This window comes from Dreissena polymorpha, chromosome 9 (genome assembly GCF_020536995.1).
Source record: "Dreissena polymorpha isolate Duluth1 chromosome 9, UMN_Dpol_1.0, whole genome shotgun sequence".
Classification (NCBI taxonomy): Eukaryota; Metazoa; Mollusca; class Bivalvia; order Myida; family Dreissenidae; genus Dreissena; species Dreissena polymorpha.
Window position 1 is genome coordinate 100,667,405 of NC_068363.1, and position 19,551 is coordinate 100,686,955.

Here is a 19,551-nt window from a genome sequence, read left to right on the forward strand (position 1 = left end):
TTTGGTTTAAACCACACAAATGACAGATAAAATCAGCGAATTAATTACAACTCGATTACGGAACAGCTTTAAATTTATTCACCTGTCGCATCGGATTGGCGTTATCTCTACGACCAAAGCGGTCAGGGTTTTTGGTTTTTTTTAGCGCCGATAGTCGATTGTAGTAAGAACAACAATCTTCTTCTCAAAGACATCCAAAAGCAATCACGTCGAGGGTACTGTTCTCTGTTTTCTATGCATGTCCGTGGTGCTCCAACCATGCTCCTAGTGTTTTCACCCCGTTCATACGACAATCCATCTGCGTTCAAGCGGCGACCACCGGCGATGTAACGGCGTCCGAATAACGTTATTTACATGTCTTATGCGACTTATGCGACTTTACTGTGACCAGGGCGTTTTCACCGCGACTGCATAATAAACGTACAGCGACGTTACGTGCATAAATAAGATGTTTTGTTATTAAGGTTTACGCTTACAAATGCGAAGACGCCACCGACTCAGCGTTATGTCCAAGTTTAAGGGTAGTGGGCGAGGAAGTAAAAAAACCGACGCCTTCTCCTAGGACAGACTCAGAGTCGTACTCACAGTCTAAAAAGGTATCCTAAACTGAGAAGGAAAATAAAGATATCATATGGTCCAAGAAGACTGTCGCTTTACTACCTGTTTGGTAATAGTCGACCTTCACAATTTGCATCCGCATCTGTTTCTATTCCACAGACGCGTGTGCTAACGAGAGACTGTTTAAAATTCACTGGGATGAATTGTTAGTGCACACGAGTCTGTTTTTAATTTCAAAGGGACTCGGTGCTCGTGCTTACTAGACTGGTTTCTTTTCCACAGGGACGCGGTACTTGTGTGTCTGATGGACTTGCTCACGGGCTTTACGGGAGGTTTCGTTATCTTCTCTGTTCTCGGTCACGTGGCTTATAGGTCGGGGCTGAAAATATCGGACTTCCAACAATCAGGTATAGAAGCGCTCTGGCGCTATATATTCGTCATATAGCTGAAGCAGAATGACAGAGGGTCCTCCTTCATTTCTTCTACCACACCCATTTCAAATATGTGAACCTCTTCAATTGTATGCGCCATCCTTTAAAAATGTGTCCGACTCCTTTTGATGTGTCAATGTTCTCGTAACTAAAGACACACTCGACGTATTTCTATTTGCTATTGACTGTTTTATACAACAACTTACAGTATGACTTGATATTAACATCAAAATAATAAATAAAACACCTCATACTCGACCGATGCACGAATTTAAGTACATTGTGGAAACATCACAATTAAGTCACTCACAATGGACAAGATTTATCACCCGACGAATTTTCATGAAAGGCACCTCCCGGCCTGTTCTTTTTCAGGCTTCTGATATTTTTTATTTTGACTAAATCCAGAAAGGTGTAGTAAAGGTTGCAAAAATATTGTGGAAATATTGGCCGACTTTAATAACGTTAAATTAAACTTGATAACAAATTATTGTTCAGCATGATCAACATAAATTCAAATAACGGTCAGTGCTTTATGCCTCATGTTCGTGCCGTTTATTGGAACATTCACAATGCAGAAAAGTATATTTTTCACTATTAAATGGGAGCATAGTAAACATATTAAATCTAATCAATTTAATTAATGGGTTAATTGTTGCACGAAAAAATGTCACTGAAACAAAACTGTGCGAAACTTATCGCGCGATGGGCTTGCACATTAAGCTCAAAACACCAGTTTCTTTCCTGATATCTTTAGCGATTGAATAATCTGCAGAACAAAGAGGCCGTCTAGTTATCGCAGTGGTTGGTACACTCGCTTCTCACCTCGTTGACCCGGGCTCAATCCCGCTCCAGCGCATGTGAGTTTGGTTGATGGTCTCCATACTGAACAGTTAGGTTGCCTCCAGGTTCTCTGCCCCCACCACTATACACACAGCACAAGACCGTCTCAAATAAAAATTATCATTCAGTGCAAACATGTAGTTAAATATATATTTGAAAGTCGTCTAAATATTCATGGCTTTAGTTAGTTAAATGCTTAGGAACTTTGAGACACACTCTGAATTCCCGCATAATGCATAATGCAGCCGCAGTTTCACGCACTTCGTAAAATTCGGAATACACGCACATGAAAAAAGGAAACTCTCTTTTAAAAGCATGGAAAAAACTATTTTAAAAAGATAAAATAGTTCAGTAATGTGTTGTTATAAACTCTTCCTCCACAGGCTAATCTGGGACGACACTTAACGCACATCCATTAATCTCAGTTTTCCAAGAACGCGGCTCATATATATATATATATATATATATATATATATATATATATATATATATATATATGTATATATATACTTACGCTTATTTCTTGTCTCCTCTGCAGGGTTCAGTCTAGGGTTCATCGCCTATCCCGAGGCTGCCAATTATCTGCCTCCCCCTCAACTGTGGTCCGCACTGTTCTTCTTCATGTCTGTCTTCCTCGGAATTGATTCGCAGGTGAGACCGGGAAGATACAAAAAAACTAGTTAATAGCACATGAAAATTAAGTTAAAATTTCTTCAATAGACCTTTTACTAAATATTTATGTTTAACCAGTGTACCCTTATATTTTTGCTCATATATAACCTAAGGAAAATACTTTTCACGGCTGACCAATCACTTAATCAGTTATGTTGATTTTCCTAAAAAAACTATTAACATATCAGTACATTGATACTAAACGAGTCAGCCAGACTGCGATACGTTTGAAATGTCATATTCTGTCGCTATACTAGTATTATAATAGGTATATCCTTTCTCATTAATAAATAACGAAGAAAACTGTTCAAATGATATAGGACACATTTAAGAAAAGAGGTTCATCTAAGTAATTCACCATAATACAAAAAAAATATGATTTCGACAGCCCTGTTCAAACATTTATGTAAAATATTGAAAACAGTATCATAACAGCAAGTTAATACTAAACACAATAAACTTTTCAGTTTCCCAACTACGAGATTGTAGTTACAGCATTGAATGACGAGTTCCCAAGGCTATTTCAGGGCAAGACCACCGTTATGACACTTGGCGTGATCACGTGCGCGTTCCTCCTCGCTATCCCCATGGTTACAGAGGTAGGTGAGGTCTCACACTTGTATTGCACGTGTCAGTGTTCATTTCTTGACACACGATCTCTAGCATCCACATAACATTGGAACTCATTTTACTCCGATGGTTCGAGATTTGCATTTTGGTATCATTTTTGCTGGCAATACTGCTCGCGACAGACTTAAGCAATATCATATAATCGTGACACTAGTCCACTCGTACCTACCACTTCTACCAAAGTATGCTTACATTCACAGAGATGGAACATGATTCGGCGTCATTGTGTACTATATGACTGCGGTCATAGAAGAAACCCCTGTTTTGCTAGAACGATGATAATGTGACTAAGATAAATAATTCATTTACATCATTTGGCTAAGTTTTTTATGATTTCTTCTTTCATAACATTCGCTCGCCAAGTGGGCTATGGGTTGGTATCATTTCTGTTTTTTAACCTCCGCTCACAGAGTTGGCTTTGTTTTGGTATACATTTCTGCTTTTTCAACCTTCTTTCACCAAATTGGCTATGCCTTTGGTAATTGCTTTCATGATATTCGCTCTTCGTGTCGGTTATTACTATGGTATCATTGTCATTTGTGCTTTTTCAACCTGATCTCAACCAAATTGTTTTGTTTTGGTATCGTTACTGATTTCTTAACCTGCGCTCAACGAGTTTGCACGATTTTTCTATATTTTCTGCTTTTAAACCTTCGTCCCAGAGTTGTCTTTGACTTCGGTATCGTTTCAACTTACTTAATCTCGCTCACCGATTTGACACTTTTTTACTGCCATTTCTGCTTTCCTAACCTTCGCCCAGCCAGTTTGCTTTATTTGGATATCAGTTTTCTTAACCTTTGCTTCGCGAGTTTGCTACGATTTCGGAATAATGTCTGCTTGTTCAAACCGCGCTAATCGAGTTGGCAATGTTTTGCTATAGTTTCTGCTTTCTTAAAGCGAGATTATACGATTTAGCTTAATATTTATGAATTTCTATAAAATGTGTAAAAAACTTATTATACATATACATAGTCCTTGCGAAGGACTACGGTTAAGAGTGTGTTTTGCAAGTTAGTCTGCTGTTAACTACGATAGGAACTAACTAACTAACTACGCTAGGAACGAAAATCACATCTGCCTATTTATACTCTACCACTGGTACACTGCAGACAGCAGCAGACAGCAGTACGTGTATGTAATCAATAGTGTTTAACAGCTTGTGGGACGACATTGGCCAGTTTGTCATTAAAATCTGTACATATTGGCTGCTCTCGGGGAAAACGGGGATTAATGCATTCAAATAAGTGGTGTCCCAGATTAGCCGGTGTATACTGATTAGCCTGTGCAATGAACACAAGCTAATTAAGATGGACACTTTTTAAATTTGTTTTTTTTTTCGTTTAAAGAAAGTCTCTGGTACTGGCATGACAATTAATGCATTTGTTTTTTCAGAACAACCAATTTAATGGTCAAAAAAAATAAAAGTAAAATACACAATTTATCCGTTCTGACCGGTTTATTTTGAGTATAAAAATATAAACATTTAAACAAAAAGATCATGGGCTATATTTTAAATAGCCTAAATGCAACGCAATTTTCTAAATGCCTAGTGATTTTGTCATTTGCTTATCAAAATAACAAAGATAAGTTTTACCGTAGTTCACTAAGGCTCTGACACAAGAAAACTCATCAAGCGCCGTAAGTACCAATAGTAGATGTGGTATAAACAATACAAGAACATTCAGTGCATAAGGTATACTGTCAGCGCGTTTCCAAATATTTGGGCATCGTATTTTGGCATATTTTCAAGTATATATATATATGTTCGGACACGAAATAAAAAAACATAGAGTCCGAAAACTTAGAGTTATTACGGTGAAATTGTAACTGTGTAACGTTTTTTTTTCAGAATAACGTGATTGCCAGCTCAAGACTACTAATAGGTATAATCAAACATTTCAGAGTAGGCAAGTGGACTTGTATGTAAATGTCCATTCATGTCTCATTCTCTTACATAAAAACAGGTGACCCTGTTTTCTGGAAGATTTTTTACGATGATTGTGGTACGAAAATCCAACGGTATCGGATTTTGTGGTGTTAGGCTTAACTAATTATAGAGATATGTAACCTTTCGGGATATCGGTAAAGTGCGAGCAGACGAGGTGTAAATACGTTAAAAATTAAAGCTAAGAGACTAAAAAGTTAGATCGGAATATCTTTAAATTTTGTGAATAAATATGTTTCTGGTCGACAACTTACCAGAATATTGCTCATGATCACACGTAAAACTTCTTTCTGAGAGCGAATAGAAAATGCGTCACAAATTCTAACAAATAAACAGTTGGGTGTCGTTATTGAAATACCACGAGAATACTGGAAGAATAGAGATGCCAACTATAATGTTTAAAACAAATAATTTTTTAACAAGCGTTTGTGCTTTGTCAGGATAATAATAACAATAAGATATCGAAAAGATCAAAGCAAATAAATTCGACAGAAATCTGAGATTTGGCAATATATTAAAGACGGGTTATGTTCCCCTAAATTGTGTTTAGTAAAGACTGTCACTATATGTAGTAAACCAGTCTTCGGCTTATACCCACTGAAGGAGAGCATTCAGGGGAGATAACTGAGTAATGACTTAATTCTGGAACGGTTGCGAAGAAAAACAAATAATGCGAGAATATTTAGTGCAATTCGCTACACAATTATGATGTCATTGATATAATTTTTCCTGAGGTATGTATTTACATGTGATTTAGCATAAGTCAAAGTGTTTTTGATTTGTTCAAGGTCATAAATAGCATCGCGAAAATATATGACGCGTGGCAAATTTTTTTGAGACGCATCCCTATATGGTATTCTTATGTAATTTTATACATTACGGGCTTTTGCCCGTATTATAAATGTTATTATTAATTCTAGGATATTTATAATAATAATAATATTATAGTAATTATTATTAATCATATGTCTTAATATGTGTATTTGTATATTTTACAGATTGGAGCCTTGAAGTTTGATGTTCTTGAGTTATCTGTGAATAAAATATTCTAATTATATTGAAACGTAAAACTAGAACAGTCTTATCTTCAGTTATCTTCCTCCTGTGTGGTTACGTGGCGAAATAACCACAAAGTTTTATTTTGATTTATCAACGTGTGCTTATGCTAGGAGTAATAACTGGTACATTTTTAATCATTTTATATTTTTTTAAATTACTAAAAAACTGAAACTGAGTCCATGGCAAGGCAGAGGTGGGGAAGGCGAATAGAATTCTTTTTGACAACGATTGGATTTTCTGTCGGCGTCGGGGATTTATGGCGTTTTCCGTTTTTGGTGATGAAAAATGGTGGAGGTGAGCTTAAATATGTTCATGTTTAGCGTGAATGGATCAGTTTCGCAATACAAGTTCAAATTATTAAACGTAATAAATTTGCGTTATTGATAAGCAAACGTTAATTTTGATTAAGTGTTTGCAATTAAGGCTAAAAATTCTGACATCAGTCGATAGCGCCACTCAAGCATTTAACGAGAGTAAACTCTCTACAGCACAGTTTGTAATTTAAGTTTGACTTTTTTATAACACAATTATTCAAACAAAAGGACATTTAAATGCAAATATTGCGGGGTAAAGACAAAGTATATGTTGCTGTTTTTGTCAATGCGTCGAAAAATGACTATATAAGGAAATCTATTCATAGTTTGAATAGCATCTCTCCGCCATTACTATAATCACCATAAACAACAACAACAACATCATCATCATCATCATCAACGGGATTGGTATTATACGTGTTTCCACTAATTTTCTATTTTATTATAAACAGGTGCGTTCCTCATCCCGATTGTTATATTCAATGTACTGGGTGCAATGCCTATCGTATATCTAGAGATGATAATGGGACAGTACTCGCAGAGTGGAGCCGTGTCCGTGTGGAGAGTCTGTCCTATCTTTAAAGGTATAAAACACTTAATTGTTTAGGCGTATTGCCCTGTATACCCTGTTGCTTTTACATTACACACATTCATTGCTAGTCTTACATTATACCAATGTAACGATTATGAACGCATGTCTGCCGAATGTTTGGATATAGTTCATGGCCATTTTGAACGATGCCAACTGCACAAAACCATTGATAGTGTCCACTGTTTCATCGCAACTTTTATTTGTATGTCATGTTGCTTAATGAAGCGCTTTAACAATCGTTACTGAGTGTTATAAGAGGCCTTCTTTCGTTCCCACACTCTAGGTGTCGGGTACGGTACCGTGATAGCCACGTTCCTTTTCTCCATTTACTACGCCGTCATCATTTGCTGGATGCTGTTGTACTTCGTCTATTCCCTCTTCCCGAAGCTCCCCTGGGCGTCGTGCGACAACGAGTGGAATATCCGGGAGACGTGCATCGTTGATCGCGTGGCGGATGCGACGAGTAACGTCACCGCCACGACGTCGCCCGCGAACGTTACGTCAGTGCTTACGACGTTAGTGCCGACATTTTCCACCATGTTAAATAATGCGACGTTCAGTTATGATGTGGAATTGGAGAAGAGCGAAACAGCGGCTGAACAGTTCTTTAAGTAAGTTGTTGAAACAAATAGTTATTGTAATCTAGCATAACGTGATTAAAATGTAAATGAACGCAATATAATACTTCGTTATCTCATTAGCGTGTTTAAATGTAGCGATGTCTTCATCACGTGATTAAATTTACCGTATCTCACAACAAGTTATCATATACACCATACCTAACCAAATATGGGTGAATACCATTGTAAGTCGACGAATGTAGGTTAAGTGACCTCGATTGTCCCATATATATTATGACTTTATGTTCACGTTTCCTACAGAGAAAGTGATTGAATTATAACATATATCACATAATATGTTTGAATGTTAGAAGAAAGCACATACCGTGATTTAATTGTTTTATTATCCCCCGCCAGAGGCGGAGGGATATTGTTTTGGCGTTGTCCGTCCGTCCGTCCGTACGGCTGTCCGTCCGTCCGTCCGGCACTTTTGTGTCCGGAGCCATATCTTGGAAGTTCTTTGGTGGATTTCATTTAAACTTGGTATGAGTATATATATGCAGAAGAGGATGATGCACGCCAAATGGCATTGTACACCATCTGTTAAAAACAGACTTATGGCCCTTTGTATCTTGAAAAAATGCTTTTTAGTGTCCGGAGCCATATCTTAGAAGTTCTTTGGCGGATTTCATTGAAACTTGGTATGAGTATATATATGCATAAGAGGATGATGCACGCCAAATGGCATTGTACACCATCTGTTAAAAACAGACTTATGGCCCTTTGTATCTTGAAAAATGCTTTTTACTATAGGCACTTTTGTGTCCGGAGCCATATCTTGGAAGTGCTTTGGCGGATTTCATTTAAACTTGGTATGAGTATATATATGCATAAGAGGATGATGCACGCCAAATGGCATTGTACACCATCTGTTAAAAACAGACTTATGGCCCTTTGTATCTTGAAAAAATGCTTTTTACTATAGCATTTTTGTGTCCGGAGCCATATCTTGGAAGCGCTTTGGCGGATTTCTTTGAAATTTGGTATATGTAAACGTTGAATGTTTTTGTGGAAAACGCACGACTTATTAATTCACCTAAATAAATTGTGAAGGCTTAAGAACCTTCCTTTGTCTTAGTTTTGTGTTATTGTCCTCCGTCCGTCCATCTATCATTATGTTCATCCGTCCAATTTGCACCCATCCTCAAACAAAGCATATGTTGCGGGGGATACCTTGGGCCTTTCAGGCCCTCTTGTTAATTATTATTATTAATTAATTTAATCTAACAGAAAAAGTGATTGAAGGTTTCCGAATAGTAGAACGATGATTTCGTGTAACCGTATTTCACAGAAGAGGTGATTGAATGTTATAGTTCCTTACAGAACGGGATTGAATGTTACCCGCGCAATGATGTTATAGTTCCTTACAGAACGGAATTGAATGTTATAGTTCTAGTTCCTACAGAACGGGATTGAATGTTACCCACGCAATGAACCAAGCATTGTTCTTCCTATTGATACAAACTGTAATGTACCGGTAACAGTAAGTTTGAAGTACCATAATCAAATGCCTTCGCTTTAACCAACTGTTGCTTCCTTTATAAACACAGACATGTTTTAAGGACAAGCAATCATGCAATTGTATTCACAGACAGGCGTCGACTTGAACACGGTTAAGATCATTAGACTACTAGCGTATAATATCAAGTACGTGATCTGTTTGAAAACAAAAGCAAAATGTTATCGTGGGAACGGGAACTATAAACGATCTTCATTTTGTACAAAACATGCGCACGTGTTAGTTATTTGTTATGTATTTGATAACTAAATTATGCGTACAAATCGTAAAATGCTTATTTCCTCGACTTGTCCAACACATTCCCATATCCTTCATGTACACGTTATTTACTTTTCTGATTTATGTTTTTAGTCTACATGTATACACAAGTTATTATACACTTAAATAATGGATGTACAGAGACAAATAGTTTCCACAACTGTTTCTTTATATGGATGGGTGGGCGGAAACAAACACCTTTCTAATACTTATCGCTCAGTCATACAGTCTCAAACAATTTTATTTACTTCATATAATCTTAATTCAACGCAGTTGGACATGCACATTAATAGACAGTGTGGTTTTAAGTAAATAAATAAATGAATACATCTTAGTTACTAATCCGCTTGGAGATCAACTGGGAGTTTTAATATATGTGAATACGGTTTGAGACTAGCATACACTTACTGAACTTACGTGTTAACAAAGCAAAAAAATACATTTACCCTGCTGCTGGTTTCTAATAGTGTTATATTGTTATTTTAAGGTACAAGGCTCTGATGTTGTCTGAGGGTCTCGAAGAGTTGGGTGGGGTCAACTGGCCTGTGTTTGGTTGTCTCGTCGCCATAGAAGCACTGTGCTTTTTCTGTATTTTCAAGGGCGTCAAATTGTCCGGCAAGGTGTGTTCATGTTTGAATATGTAGTATAATGTAGTATACGTGCACATATCAATGTTTCCCTGCGATAAAGGTATACTCGTCATGCAATTGTAGCAAATATAATTAGTTAGGGTCTACATCAGAGTCAATGAAAAAGCATTTTTTCAAGATACAAAGGGCCATAAGTCTGTTTTTAACAGATGGTGTACAATGCCATTTGGCGTGCATCATCCTCTTATGCATATATATACTCATACCAAGTTTAAATGAAATCCGCCAAAGCACTTCCAAGATATGGCTCCGGACACAAAAGTGCCTATAGTAAAAAGCATTTTTCAAGATACAAAGGGCCATAAGTCTGTTTTTAACAGATGGTGTACAATGCCATTTGGCGTGCATCATCCTCTTATGCATATATATACTCATACCAAGTTTCAATGAAATCCGCCAAAGAACTTCTAAGATATGGCTCCGGACACTAAAAAGCATTTTTTCAAGATACAAAGGGCCATAAGTCTGTTTTTAACAGATGGTGTACAATGCCATTTGGCGTGCATCATCCTCTTCTGCATATATATACTCATACCAAGTTTAAATGAAATCCACCAAAGAACTTCCAAGATATGGCTCCGGACACAAAAGTGCCGGACGGACGGACGGACAGCCGTACGGACGGACGGACGGACAACGCCAAAACAATATCCCTCCGCCTCTGGCGGGGGATAATAAAACAATTAAATCACGGTATGTGCTTTCTTCTAACATTCAAACATATTATGTGATATATGTTATAATTCAATCACTTTCTCTGTAGGAAACGTGAACATAAAGTCATAATATATATGGGACAATCGAGGTCACTTAACCTACATTCGTCGACTTACAATGGTATTCACCCATATTTGGTTAGGTATGGTGTATATGATAACTTGTTGTGAGATACGGTAAATTTAATCACGTGATGAAGACATCGCTACATTTAAACACGCTAATGAGATAACGAAGTATTATATTGCGTTCATTTACATTTTAATCACGTTATGCTAGATTACAATAACTATTTGTTTCAACAACTTACTTAAAGAACTGTTCAGCCGCTGTTTCGCTCTTCTCCAATTCCACATCATAACTGAACGTCGCATTATTTAACATGGTGGAAAATGTCGGCACTAACGTCGTAAGCACTGACGTAACGTTCGCGGGCGACGTCGTGGCGGTGACGTTACTCGTCGCAGCCGCCACGCGATCAACGATGCACGTCTCCCGGATATTCCACTCGTTGTCGCACGACGCCCAGGGGAGCTTCGGGAAGAGGGAATAGACGAAGTACAACAGCATCCAGCAAATGATGACGGCGTAGTAAATGGAGAAAAGGAACGTGGCTATCACGGTACCGTACCCGACACCTAGAGTGTGGGAACGAAAGAAGGCCTCTTATAACACTCAGTAACGATTGTTAAAGCGCTTCATTAAGCAACATGACATACAAATAAAAGTTGCGATGAAACAGTGGACACTATCAATGGTTTTGTGCAGTTGGCATCGTTCAAAATGGCCATGAACTATATCCAAACATTCGGCAGACATGCGTTCATAATCGTTACATTGGTATAATGTAAGACTAGCAATGAATGTGTGTAATGTAAAAGCAACAGGGTATACAGGGCAATACGCCTAAACAATTAAGTGTTTTATACCTTTAAAGATAGGACAGACTCTCCACACGGACACGGCTCCACTCTGCGAGTACTGTCCCATTATCATCTCTAGATATACGATAGGCATTGCACCCAGTACATTGAATATAACAATCGGGATGAGGAACGCACCTGTTTATAATAAAATAGAAAATTAGTGGAAACACGTATAATACCAATCCCGTTGATGATGATGATGATGATGTTGTTGTTGTTGTTTATGGTGATTATAGTAATGGCGGAGAGATGCTATTCAAACTATGAATAGATTTCCTTATATAGTCATTTTTCGACGCATTGACAAAAACAGCAACATATACTTTGTCTTTATTTGCATTTAAATGTCCTTTTGTTTGAATAATTGTGTTATAAAAAAGTCAAACTTAAATTACAAACTGTGCTGTAGAGAGTTTACTCTCGTTAAATGCTTGAGTTGCGCTATCGACTGATGTCAGAATTTTTAGCCTTAATTGCAAACACTTAATCAAAATTAACGTTTGCTTATCAATAACGCAAATTTATTACGTTTAATAATTTGAACTTGTATTGCGAAACTGATCCATTCACGCTAAACATGAACATATTTAAGCTCACCTCCACCATTTTTCATCACCAAAAACGGAAAACGCCATAAATCCCCGACGCCGACAGAAAATCCAATCGTTGTCAAAAAGAATTCTATTCGCCTTCCCCACCTCTGCCTTGCCATGGACTCAGTTTCAGTTTTTTAGTAATTTAAAAAAATATAAAATGATTAAAAATGTACCAGTTATTACTCCTAGCATAAGCACACGTTGATAAATCAAAATAAAACTTTGTGGTTATTTCGCCACGTAACCACACAGGAGGAAGATAACTGAAGATAAGACTGTTCTAGTTTTACGTTTCAATATAATTAGAATATTTTATTCACAGATAACTCAAGAACATCAAACTTCAAGGCTCCAATCTGTAAAATATACAAATACACATATTAAGACATATGATTAATAATAATTACTATAATATTATTATTATTATAAATATCCTAGAATTAATAATAACATTTATAATACGGGCAAAAGCCCGTAATGTATAAAATTACATAAGAATACCATATAGGGATGCGTCTCAAAAAAATTTGCCACGCGTCATATATTTTCGCGATGCTATTTATGACCTTGAACAAATCAAAAACACTTTGACTTATGCTAAATCACATGTAAATACATACCTCAGGAAAAATTATATCAATGACATCATAATTGTGTAGCGAATTGCACTAAATATTCTCGCATTATTTGTTTTTCTTCGCAACCGTTCCAGAATTAAGTCATTACTCAGTTATCTCCCCTGAATGCTCTCCTTCAGTGGGTATAAGCCGAAGACTGGTTTACTACATAGTGACAGTCTTTACTAAACACAATTTAGGGGAACATAACCCGTCTTTAATATATTGCCAAATCTCAGATTTCTGTCGAATTTATTTGCTTTGATCTTTTCGATATCTTATTGTTATTATTATCCTGACAAAGCACAAACGCTTGTTAAAAAATTATTTGTTTTAAACATTATAGTTGGCATCTCTATTCTTCCAGTATTCTCGTGGTATTTCAATAACGACACCCAACTGTTTATTTGTTAGAATTTGTGACGCATTTTCTATTCGCTCTCAGAAAGAAGTTTTACGTGTGATCATGAGCAATATTCTGGTAAGTTGTCGACCAGAAACATATTTATTCACAAAATTTAAAGATATTCCGATCTAACTTTTTAGTCTCTTAGCTTTAATTTTTAACGTATTTACACCTCGTCTGCTCGCACTTTACCGATATCCCGAAAGGTTACATATCTCTATAATTAGTTAAGCCTAACACCACAAAATCCGATACCGTTGGATTTTCGTACCACAATCATCGTAAAAAATCTTCCAGATTTGAAATCAACAAAAAACAAGACATTTATAAATTGTCTGCAATATTAATAAAATTTTAAGATATTTGTTGGTTTTCCGTTTTTAGAAGCTGTTCTGCCAAGGCAAGAGCTGGGCATCATACAAGCCATTCTATCCAGCAAAACTGACAGTTTTGGTTTACAGAAATCAACAAAGGAGGGATTCCTGAACTATCAAAATTTCCAAGCTATACACACAGTTATTATCTGTGGTGATCTTTATTGGTTCTGTTTGTTTACTTGGATGGAACATGTGTGAACTTGTATAGAACTTTGAAAAGTCTATATATGTCTATCTATAAACAAAAATCAGCTATGCTATAATAAGATCAGATGTGAAAACAATGTCAAAGGGTTGTTAAATTAACAATTTGAAGGCAATTATGCTGAAAAAAATATGAAAGTTCCCATGCAAATTTTGTCTGTATATCGACAAGTGTCTGCCTATAATTGTCAAACTAGTAATACAAAACTTACCACAAGTATGTAAAAGCACTAAGTACCTGTGATCGTTTTAGTAAGATAGTGTAATTCTAAACAGTAGCAAATAGCTTGTTTAGACTAGTAAATGCATAATGCAATTAATATGATTTCCGTTCTATTGTGTAATTAATAAATTGGTTGTAACTTAATAATCCATGATAAATGTTTTATGGCTAGTACAAAACCAGCAATGTTAATTTTGTAAGAGGTAATACAATAACACCACTTTGTAATTTCATATACGTAAATATTCTTGAAATGTAGGTTGATGACAGTGTTTTAGTTTTACTTATTTTGTAACTATTATTTTATGTGCAAATAAATGATGTGAAGTGTTTTGTATCTCCACACAACACCACATACTTTTTTATATATGTACTGTGTTATGTGTTATTTGAATGTTTATATAAAAAAAATATGGATGATATAACATGATGCATTCTAATATTTGCATTCAAATTGTAACTATAGAGCTAAGTGTATGCAGTTTAGACTGTGATTTTAGAATTGCTACAAAATGGCTAGTTTTTTAGTGGCGACAAAATTTAAACTATTCAACAATAGTTTGCGCAAGAAAATTAGAAACCTGCAAGATACCTGTATTTATTAAATAATTTAATTGCGAAACAAGTATGTTGTTGTGCTGTTACATAATAATACATTGATAATAAATAAGAAGACAATTAGTGGTGTTAACGTTTCCCAACAGTAGAAATCATTCTTCTGATGAAGTCAGTGATATACAGACGAAAGCTCCAGGTATGGCTTTCAATACGTAGTGTGTGTTATTTGACAGTCTAAAACTTATTGGATTAAAAAAATCCTGTCAAATTTGTCAATCAAAATTGATTTGAAACATCACATGATTTTGATTATGTTAAATCAGTGTACTGTATGCTTAATGCAACTGCTTTAGCAAGCTGTCAAGTTGAATTGAGACATTTGATGAAACAAACTGTTTCCTGGGTAGGACCAGTACTTAGTGTCTATATGACGTACCATGACGTCGAAAGTCTACAAGACCTACTAGGTAGAACGAGAAATGTACTTCGACGTACAATTTTCACCGACCCTTGAGTGTTATCCAATCAGAAGACACCTTACGTCTGTTCCTTTTAGAGATATTTGACATTGAACACAGGGTTGGCACGAAAAACCCGCCCCCGGGAAAACCCGGTTGGAAAACCCGGTTTTTCCTGCCCCGGGCAATACTCTGAAAGTGGGCAATACTGGGCAATACTATTTTTCCTTCATTAAACATGCAGTTGTAATTGTTTTTTATCATCCTTACTTCTCTGCTAGCCTCTATTGTAAAGAAAAAAGTGTTAGCAAATGCTGTTGGCAATAATATTGAAATAGAAGTAACATATTGTCAGTGTATGATATATACAATTTTACTGCAGACTTCAAAGTGACTTTTGCTTTATTAATTACAATATCATTAAACTTTAAAGTCAGAATTGATAATGAGAGATCATTGAAGAAATACTTTTTTATATTGAAACACAATTAACAGGAATCTGTCACTTACTGTAGCAATCAAAGCATGTTTTCACAGTTTATGGGAGGGCCCTAATTGGCACTAGTCTGTGTATCTTTTATGGCCCCTAATAAACAGTTAGAGGGCCTTTGTCTGGCCATAATAGGGCACTTATGTGGCCCAAATAGGTCCAATGTTTATCTTAGTGGCCCAGTGTTACTGTTAGTTTTACAAACTGTGTTTCATAAATGATGACACAAAACTGTGTCACTGATTTAAAACACTAAATTGGGGCATGAGTCTTAATGCAACATAAGATCAACTTAATTATTTGAATGATAACAAAAATATATATTACATGTATAATCCCTCATGTCTCTACCCATGCCAACCCTGATTGAATATTATTATTATTTATACCGAATTATACGACTATCGACCGCTTACTCATAGATATTGTGCGTATTTATTAAACATTATTATTATTATAATGTATACCAAATTATGCGACTATCGACCGCTCACTCATAGTTATTGTGCGTATTTATTGACCTGGCGTGGCGGAATTAACCTCTGACTTATGCAAGTTATGTTTATCACAAAATAAGACCAACGGTGAGGTAATAATACATTATTTATCCCGTTAATGCTTGGTAACTATTTGGTTACCGTTGGGAATTTCCCACACAGTAATCCGCTGGACGGTCGTGATACTCCGCCCCGCATGATCAATAAATACTCACAATACGCTGAATAATTTTAATTTTAAAAAGGAAACAATTGAATCTTCTTCAAATTTGTATATAATCTATTTCAATGCATTAAATAATTGAAACTTCTATGTGTTGTTTTTTTTTGCCATTCTGATATTTTTATTCATTTTGTCCTCAATTAAAAAAGAGATTTTAAACATTTATTATGAATAAATCTGAAGGAAAAGCGGCTCAAGAGACTAGTGTTTAGATTAGCTGTTCAGAAAATGTGTACATAGAAGTACAAACATGTATGTTGAAGTACAAATTGTACTTTGACATACAAATATATACTTCGAAGTGTATTTTATATTTATGTCGACGAACAATTATTGTACTTTGACGTACATTTCTCTTTTTATCTTGTAGGTCTTCTTGACTTTCAACCCAAATGGTATGCCATAGTATGTCTTTAGGGTTATCTAAAGAATGCTCCCACTTAAGGGATCAATACAGAGACCTCCCAGTGACTAAGCCAGTTAGCAGACACCCCATCCACTTTACCACAGACACCGAACCAGCTATAAATTCCTGTGGATAGAAAACAAAAAAAATAAGATGCTAGATCTTTAAGCTTGGAACATGTAACTCGTTTTAAGATTGATTTTTTTGGATGCACTACTTAATTACTGCAACAATTATAATATTTTGAACACAATCATGTCCATATATCTATTAAAAATACACGGTTATCAAAAACACTTAAAAAGCTTTTGCCCGTAAATTAGGTAGCACAAAAACAACTTTACTTCAAGTTAAATCGTCAGTGAAATTCACAGTGCAGTTAAATCGCTCAAGCGTATTAAAGCTCCAGGTCAATGACCCGTTATTTAAGGAATACCGTTAATGCCATCGTGGTTACACATTAAAATCCAGAGGGTGACAATGCCATAGTGCGATAGTACGATGGCGACAATTCGATAGTACGATGGCGACAACGCGATAGTACGATGGCGACAATGCGATAGTACGATGGCGACAATGCAATAATACGATGGCGACAATGCGATAGTACGATGGCGTCAGTGCGTGTAAATAAAAGTTAAACATTCGGATATTGAATGAGGATATAGTGGCATGAAAGAATGACTATGTCATGCCACGAAAATCTTGTATAAGTGATCAAAAATCTGTTTTACATAAATATTTTTTTTGCAAGAGGTAAACTGTTTATACCATACATGTACTGTTAGCGTTATCAATGGCAAAGAGTCGAAACCTTCTCTCCATTTTCATATAATGGTCCGTAACGTTAAATACTTGTTTGTACCAACGTATTCATAGTAAAAACACTCTTTTATTATAATATTTCGCCCAAATGGGCTTTATCAAGGTTTACAAATAAGAATTTACTACATAGTTAAAATTGTCTTATAAATTAATTTTAACTGTGTAGAAAATTCATATTTGTAGTGTTTTTTACTATAAAAATGTATATCTTTATTCCTACTGGATATTACACTGAGTATGTACCAACGTCGTCACTGACGTTGTTTTGTATTAATGTATATCGAAGGTTGAGCAGGAAACTATCATGGTGTTCCTGCATAGACATGTAAAGTAGTAAAACCCTCGATATGCTTCCCAGCAGACTAATGAGGTTACTTCTTCGCACGTGTACATAATTAATAACAATATAGTACTCGGGACAAGTAAATCGTTTGCATACATCTAATAAATGGGATATAGCTGCGGTTAACCTGATGTTGACCTGATCGACGATGCATATTCTATATCCAATTGCGCTGTTTGTAATTACAGTAAAGTACATCTTTATCTGCCCTACCTTACCAATGTAAGGCCAAGGTCGTTAAATTCGGATGCATCGACGAGTACACTTTACCGTGACTGTGGAACTAAATTTTAGCCGTGCTCTGTGAAAAGGGGGTTTAATGCATGTTCGTAATGTGTCGTCCCACATTAGCCTGTGCATTCCGCAAAGGCTTATCTGGGACGACAATTTTCCGCTATTATGATATTTTTCGTTTTAATAAATTCTTTTCTTAGCAAAATTCTAGTTTAGGCGGAAAGTGTCATTCTTGATTAGCCTGTGCGGACTGCCCAGGCTAATCTGGGATACACATTTTGATCTAGCTATGAGCAGATTAACATCGCTTAAGCTCCTAACTTAAAGAGCATGTGCAAGGTCAATGTGTTTCATGGTGCTCAGGCAAATAACCAACTCTATAGGAGTATAAGTATTCACAAGTTCGAACTTTCGTATTCAACATGTCTTTATTAATTGTTTACATGACATGGTATTAGAACAGTTGACATATTTAAAATTAACGATACTATGTTACGTATTTTTATATCTCGACTATTATTCCTAATCCATCGCGTACAGTGGGAGCTCAATGGTCGAGGATTAAACCAATTCACTCCTTTTGAAGCATCTCGTGTTTGATAGTACATGTAGTTTAGTTATTATAAGTTATTTATTTGCTGTTGCATCGAAACTGAGAATGCATCTCTTGTAAGATACCTATTTAAACAACGAACCGGACTTATTCATATCTAGCACAAATTATTGAAAGGTCATTGTCTTATTTCGACATTTAAAGATACAAAGCAACTGCTGTGTTTTGTTTATCTATACCTAGTATACACACAGTGAAACTGCAGCTGAACCAAACCTAAACATCATCGTGCAATACGCTCGTCATTATTGACAGTAGATAGATAGTTGTGCTACACAAATTAGAAAATTTTAAGAATGTACATAGCATTGATGGAATAACAGTCGTCCTTTTTTAAATTCCCGTTTATATGTGTTTTTAATTTTAATTATTGTAATGATAAAATCCAACATAATTGTACAAATCGTTTGTATATACGACTTTTGATGTTAATGGTGATGTTAATGGTAAAGGTGCAGACCCTTATGTTATCGTAATTATCTATGGCGATGTTATGCAAGGTTTTTATCATAGACGGTATTTATGTTTAAAGCGTATTTAGTTAACAGAAATCATGTATTTTGCTTACTGTACTATCAAACATGTTCAGAAACTTTATTTAACACGTGTAGGTTCAGAAATAAGACAGTTAAGTTTGCTGTCATTTTGTAACTTATTTAAAAAGTAAGCATTTTTTATATAAGATTAGGTGATTATAAATGTGTTATTTTTCTCGGCGGTCAGCAGCAATCACGCTGTGGAGTTCAC

The 19,551-nt window shown here is 35.8% G+C and overlaps 3 protein-coding genes across 21 annotated transcripts in view; 2 read left to right on the forward strand and 1 right to left on the reverse strand.

The window, feature by feature from the left end:
- Positions 1-12,588, reverse strand: part of LOC127845053 (sodium- and chloride-dependent glycine transporter 1-like) — a 177,689-nt gene extending 165,101 nt beyond the window's left edge. For all 19 annotated transcript variants that reach the window (XR_008033036.1, XR_008033033.1, XR_008033035.1 and 16 more), the window contains exons 1-3: positions 12,332-12,588; positions 11,738-11,869; positions 11,119-11,446 (exon numbers count right to left, since the gene is read on the reverse strand). Coding sequence is in view for 13 of the 19 variants with exons in the window: in XM_052375690.1 (XP_052231650.1) it covers positions 11,119-11,446; positions 11,738-11,869; positions 12,332-12,446 (575 nt within the window). In the remaining 6 variants the exon portion in view is untranslated. The remainder of the gene's footprint in view (positions 1-11,118; positions 11,447-11,737; positions 11,870-12,331) is intronic.
- The window catches only part of LOC127845052 (semaphorin-5B-like), a 95,407-nt gene that overhangs the window by 56,319 nt on the left and 19,537 nt on the right, over positions 1-19,551 (forward strand). The window lies entirely within an intron of this gene.
- On the forward strand, positions 6,176-14,283 carry LOC127845070 (sodium-dependent serotonin transporter-like). Its single transcript, XM_052375737.1, has 5 exons — positions 6,176-6,432; positions 6,905-7,036; positions 7,328-7,655; positions 9,929-10,061; positions 13,738-14,283. The coding sequence occupies exons 1-5, from the start codon at positions 6,318-6,320 to the stop codon at positions 13,837-13,839; spliced, it is 810 nt and encodes a 269-aa protein (XP_052231697.1). The 5' UTR covers positions 6,176-6,317; the 3' UTR covers positions 13,840-14,283.

What these genes read in the sequence shown, in the direction of transcription:
- LOC127845070 (XM_052375737.1), top strand. Translation starts at nt 6,318, where the DNA reads ATGGCAAGGCAGAGGTGGGGAAGGCGAATAGAATTCTTTTTGACAACG. An exon ending in GGTGATGAAAAATGGTGGAG is followed by an intron (nt 6,433 to 6,904) that starts GTGAGCTTAAAT and finishes TATTATAAACAG; the next exon opens with GTGCGTTCCTCATCCCGATT. An exon ending in GCGTCAAATTGTCCGGCAAG is followed by an intron (nt 10,062 to 13,737) that starts GTGTGTTCATGT and finishes TTCCGTTTTTAG; the next exon opens with AAGCTGTTCTGCCAAGGCAA.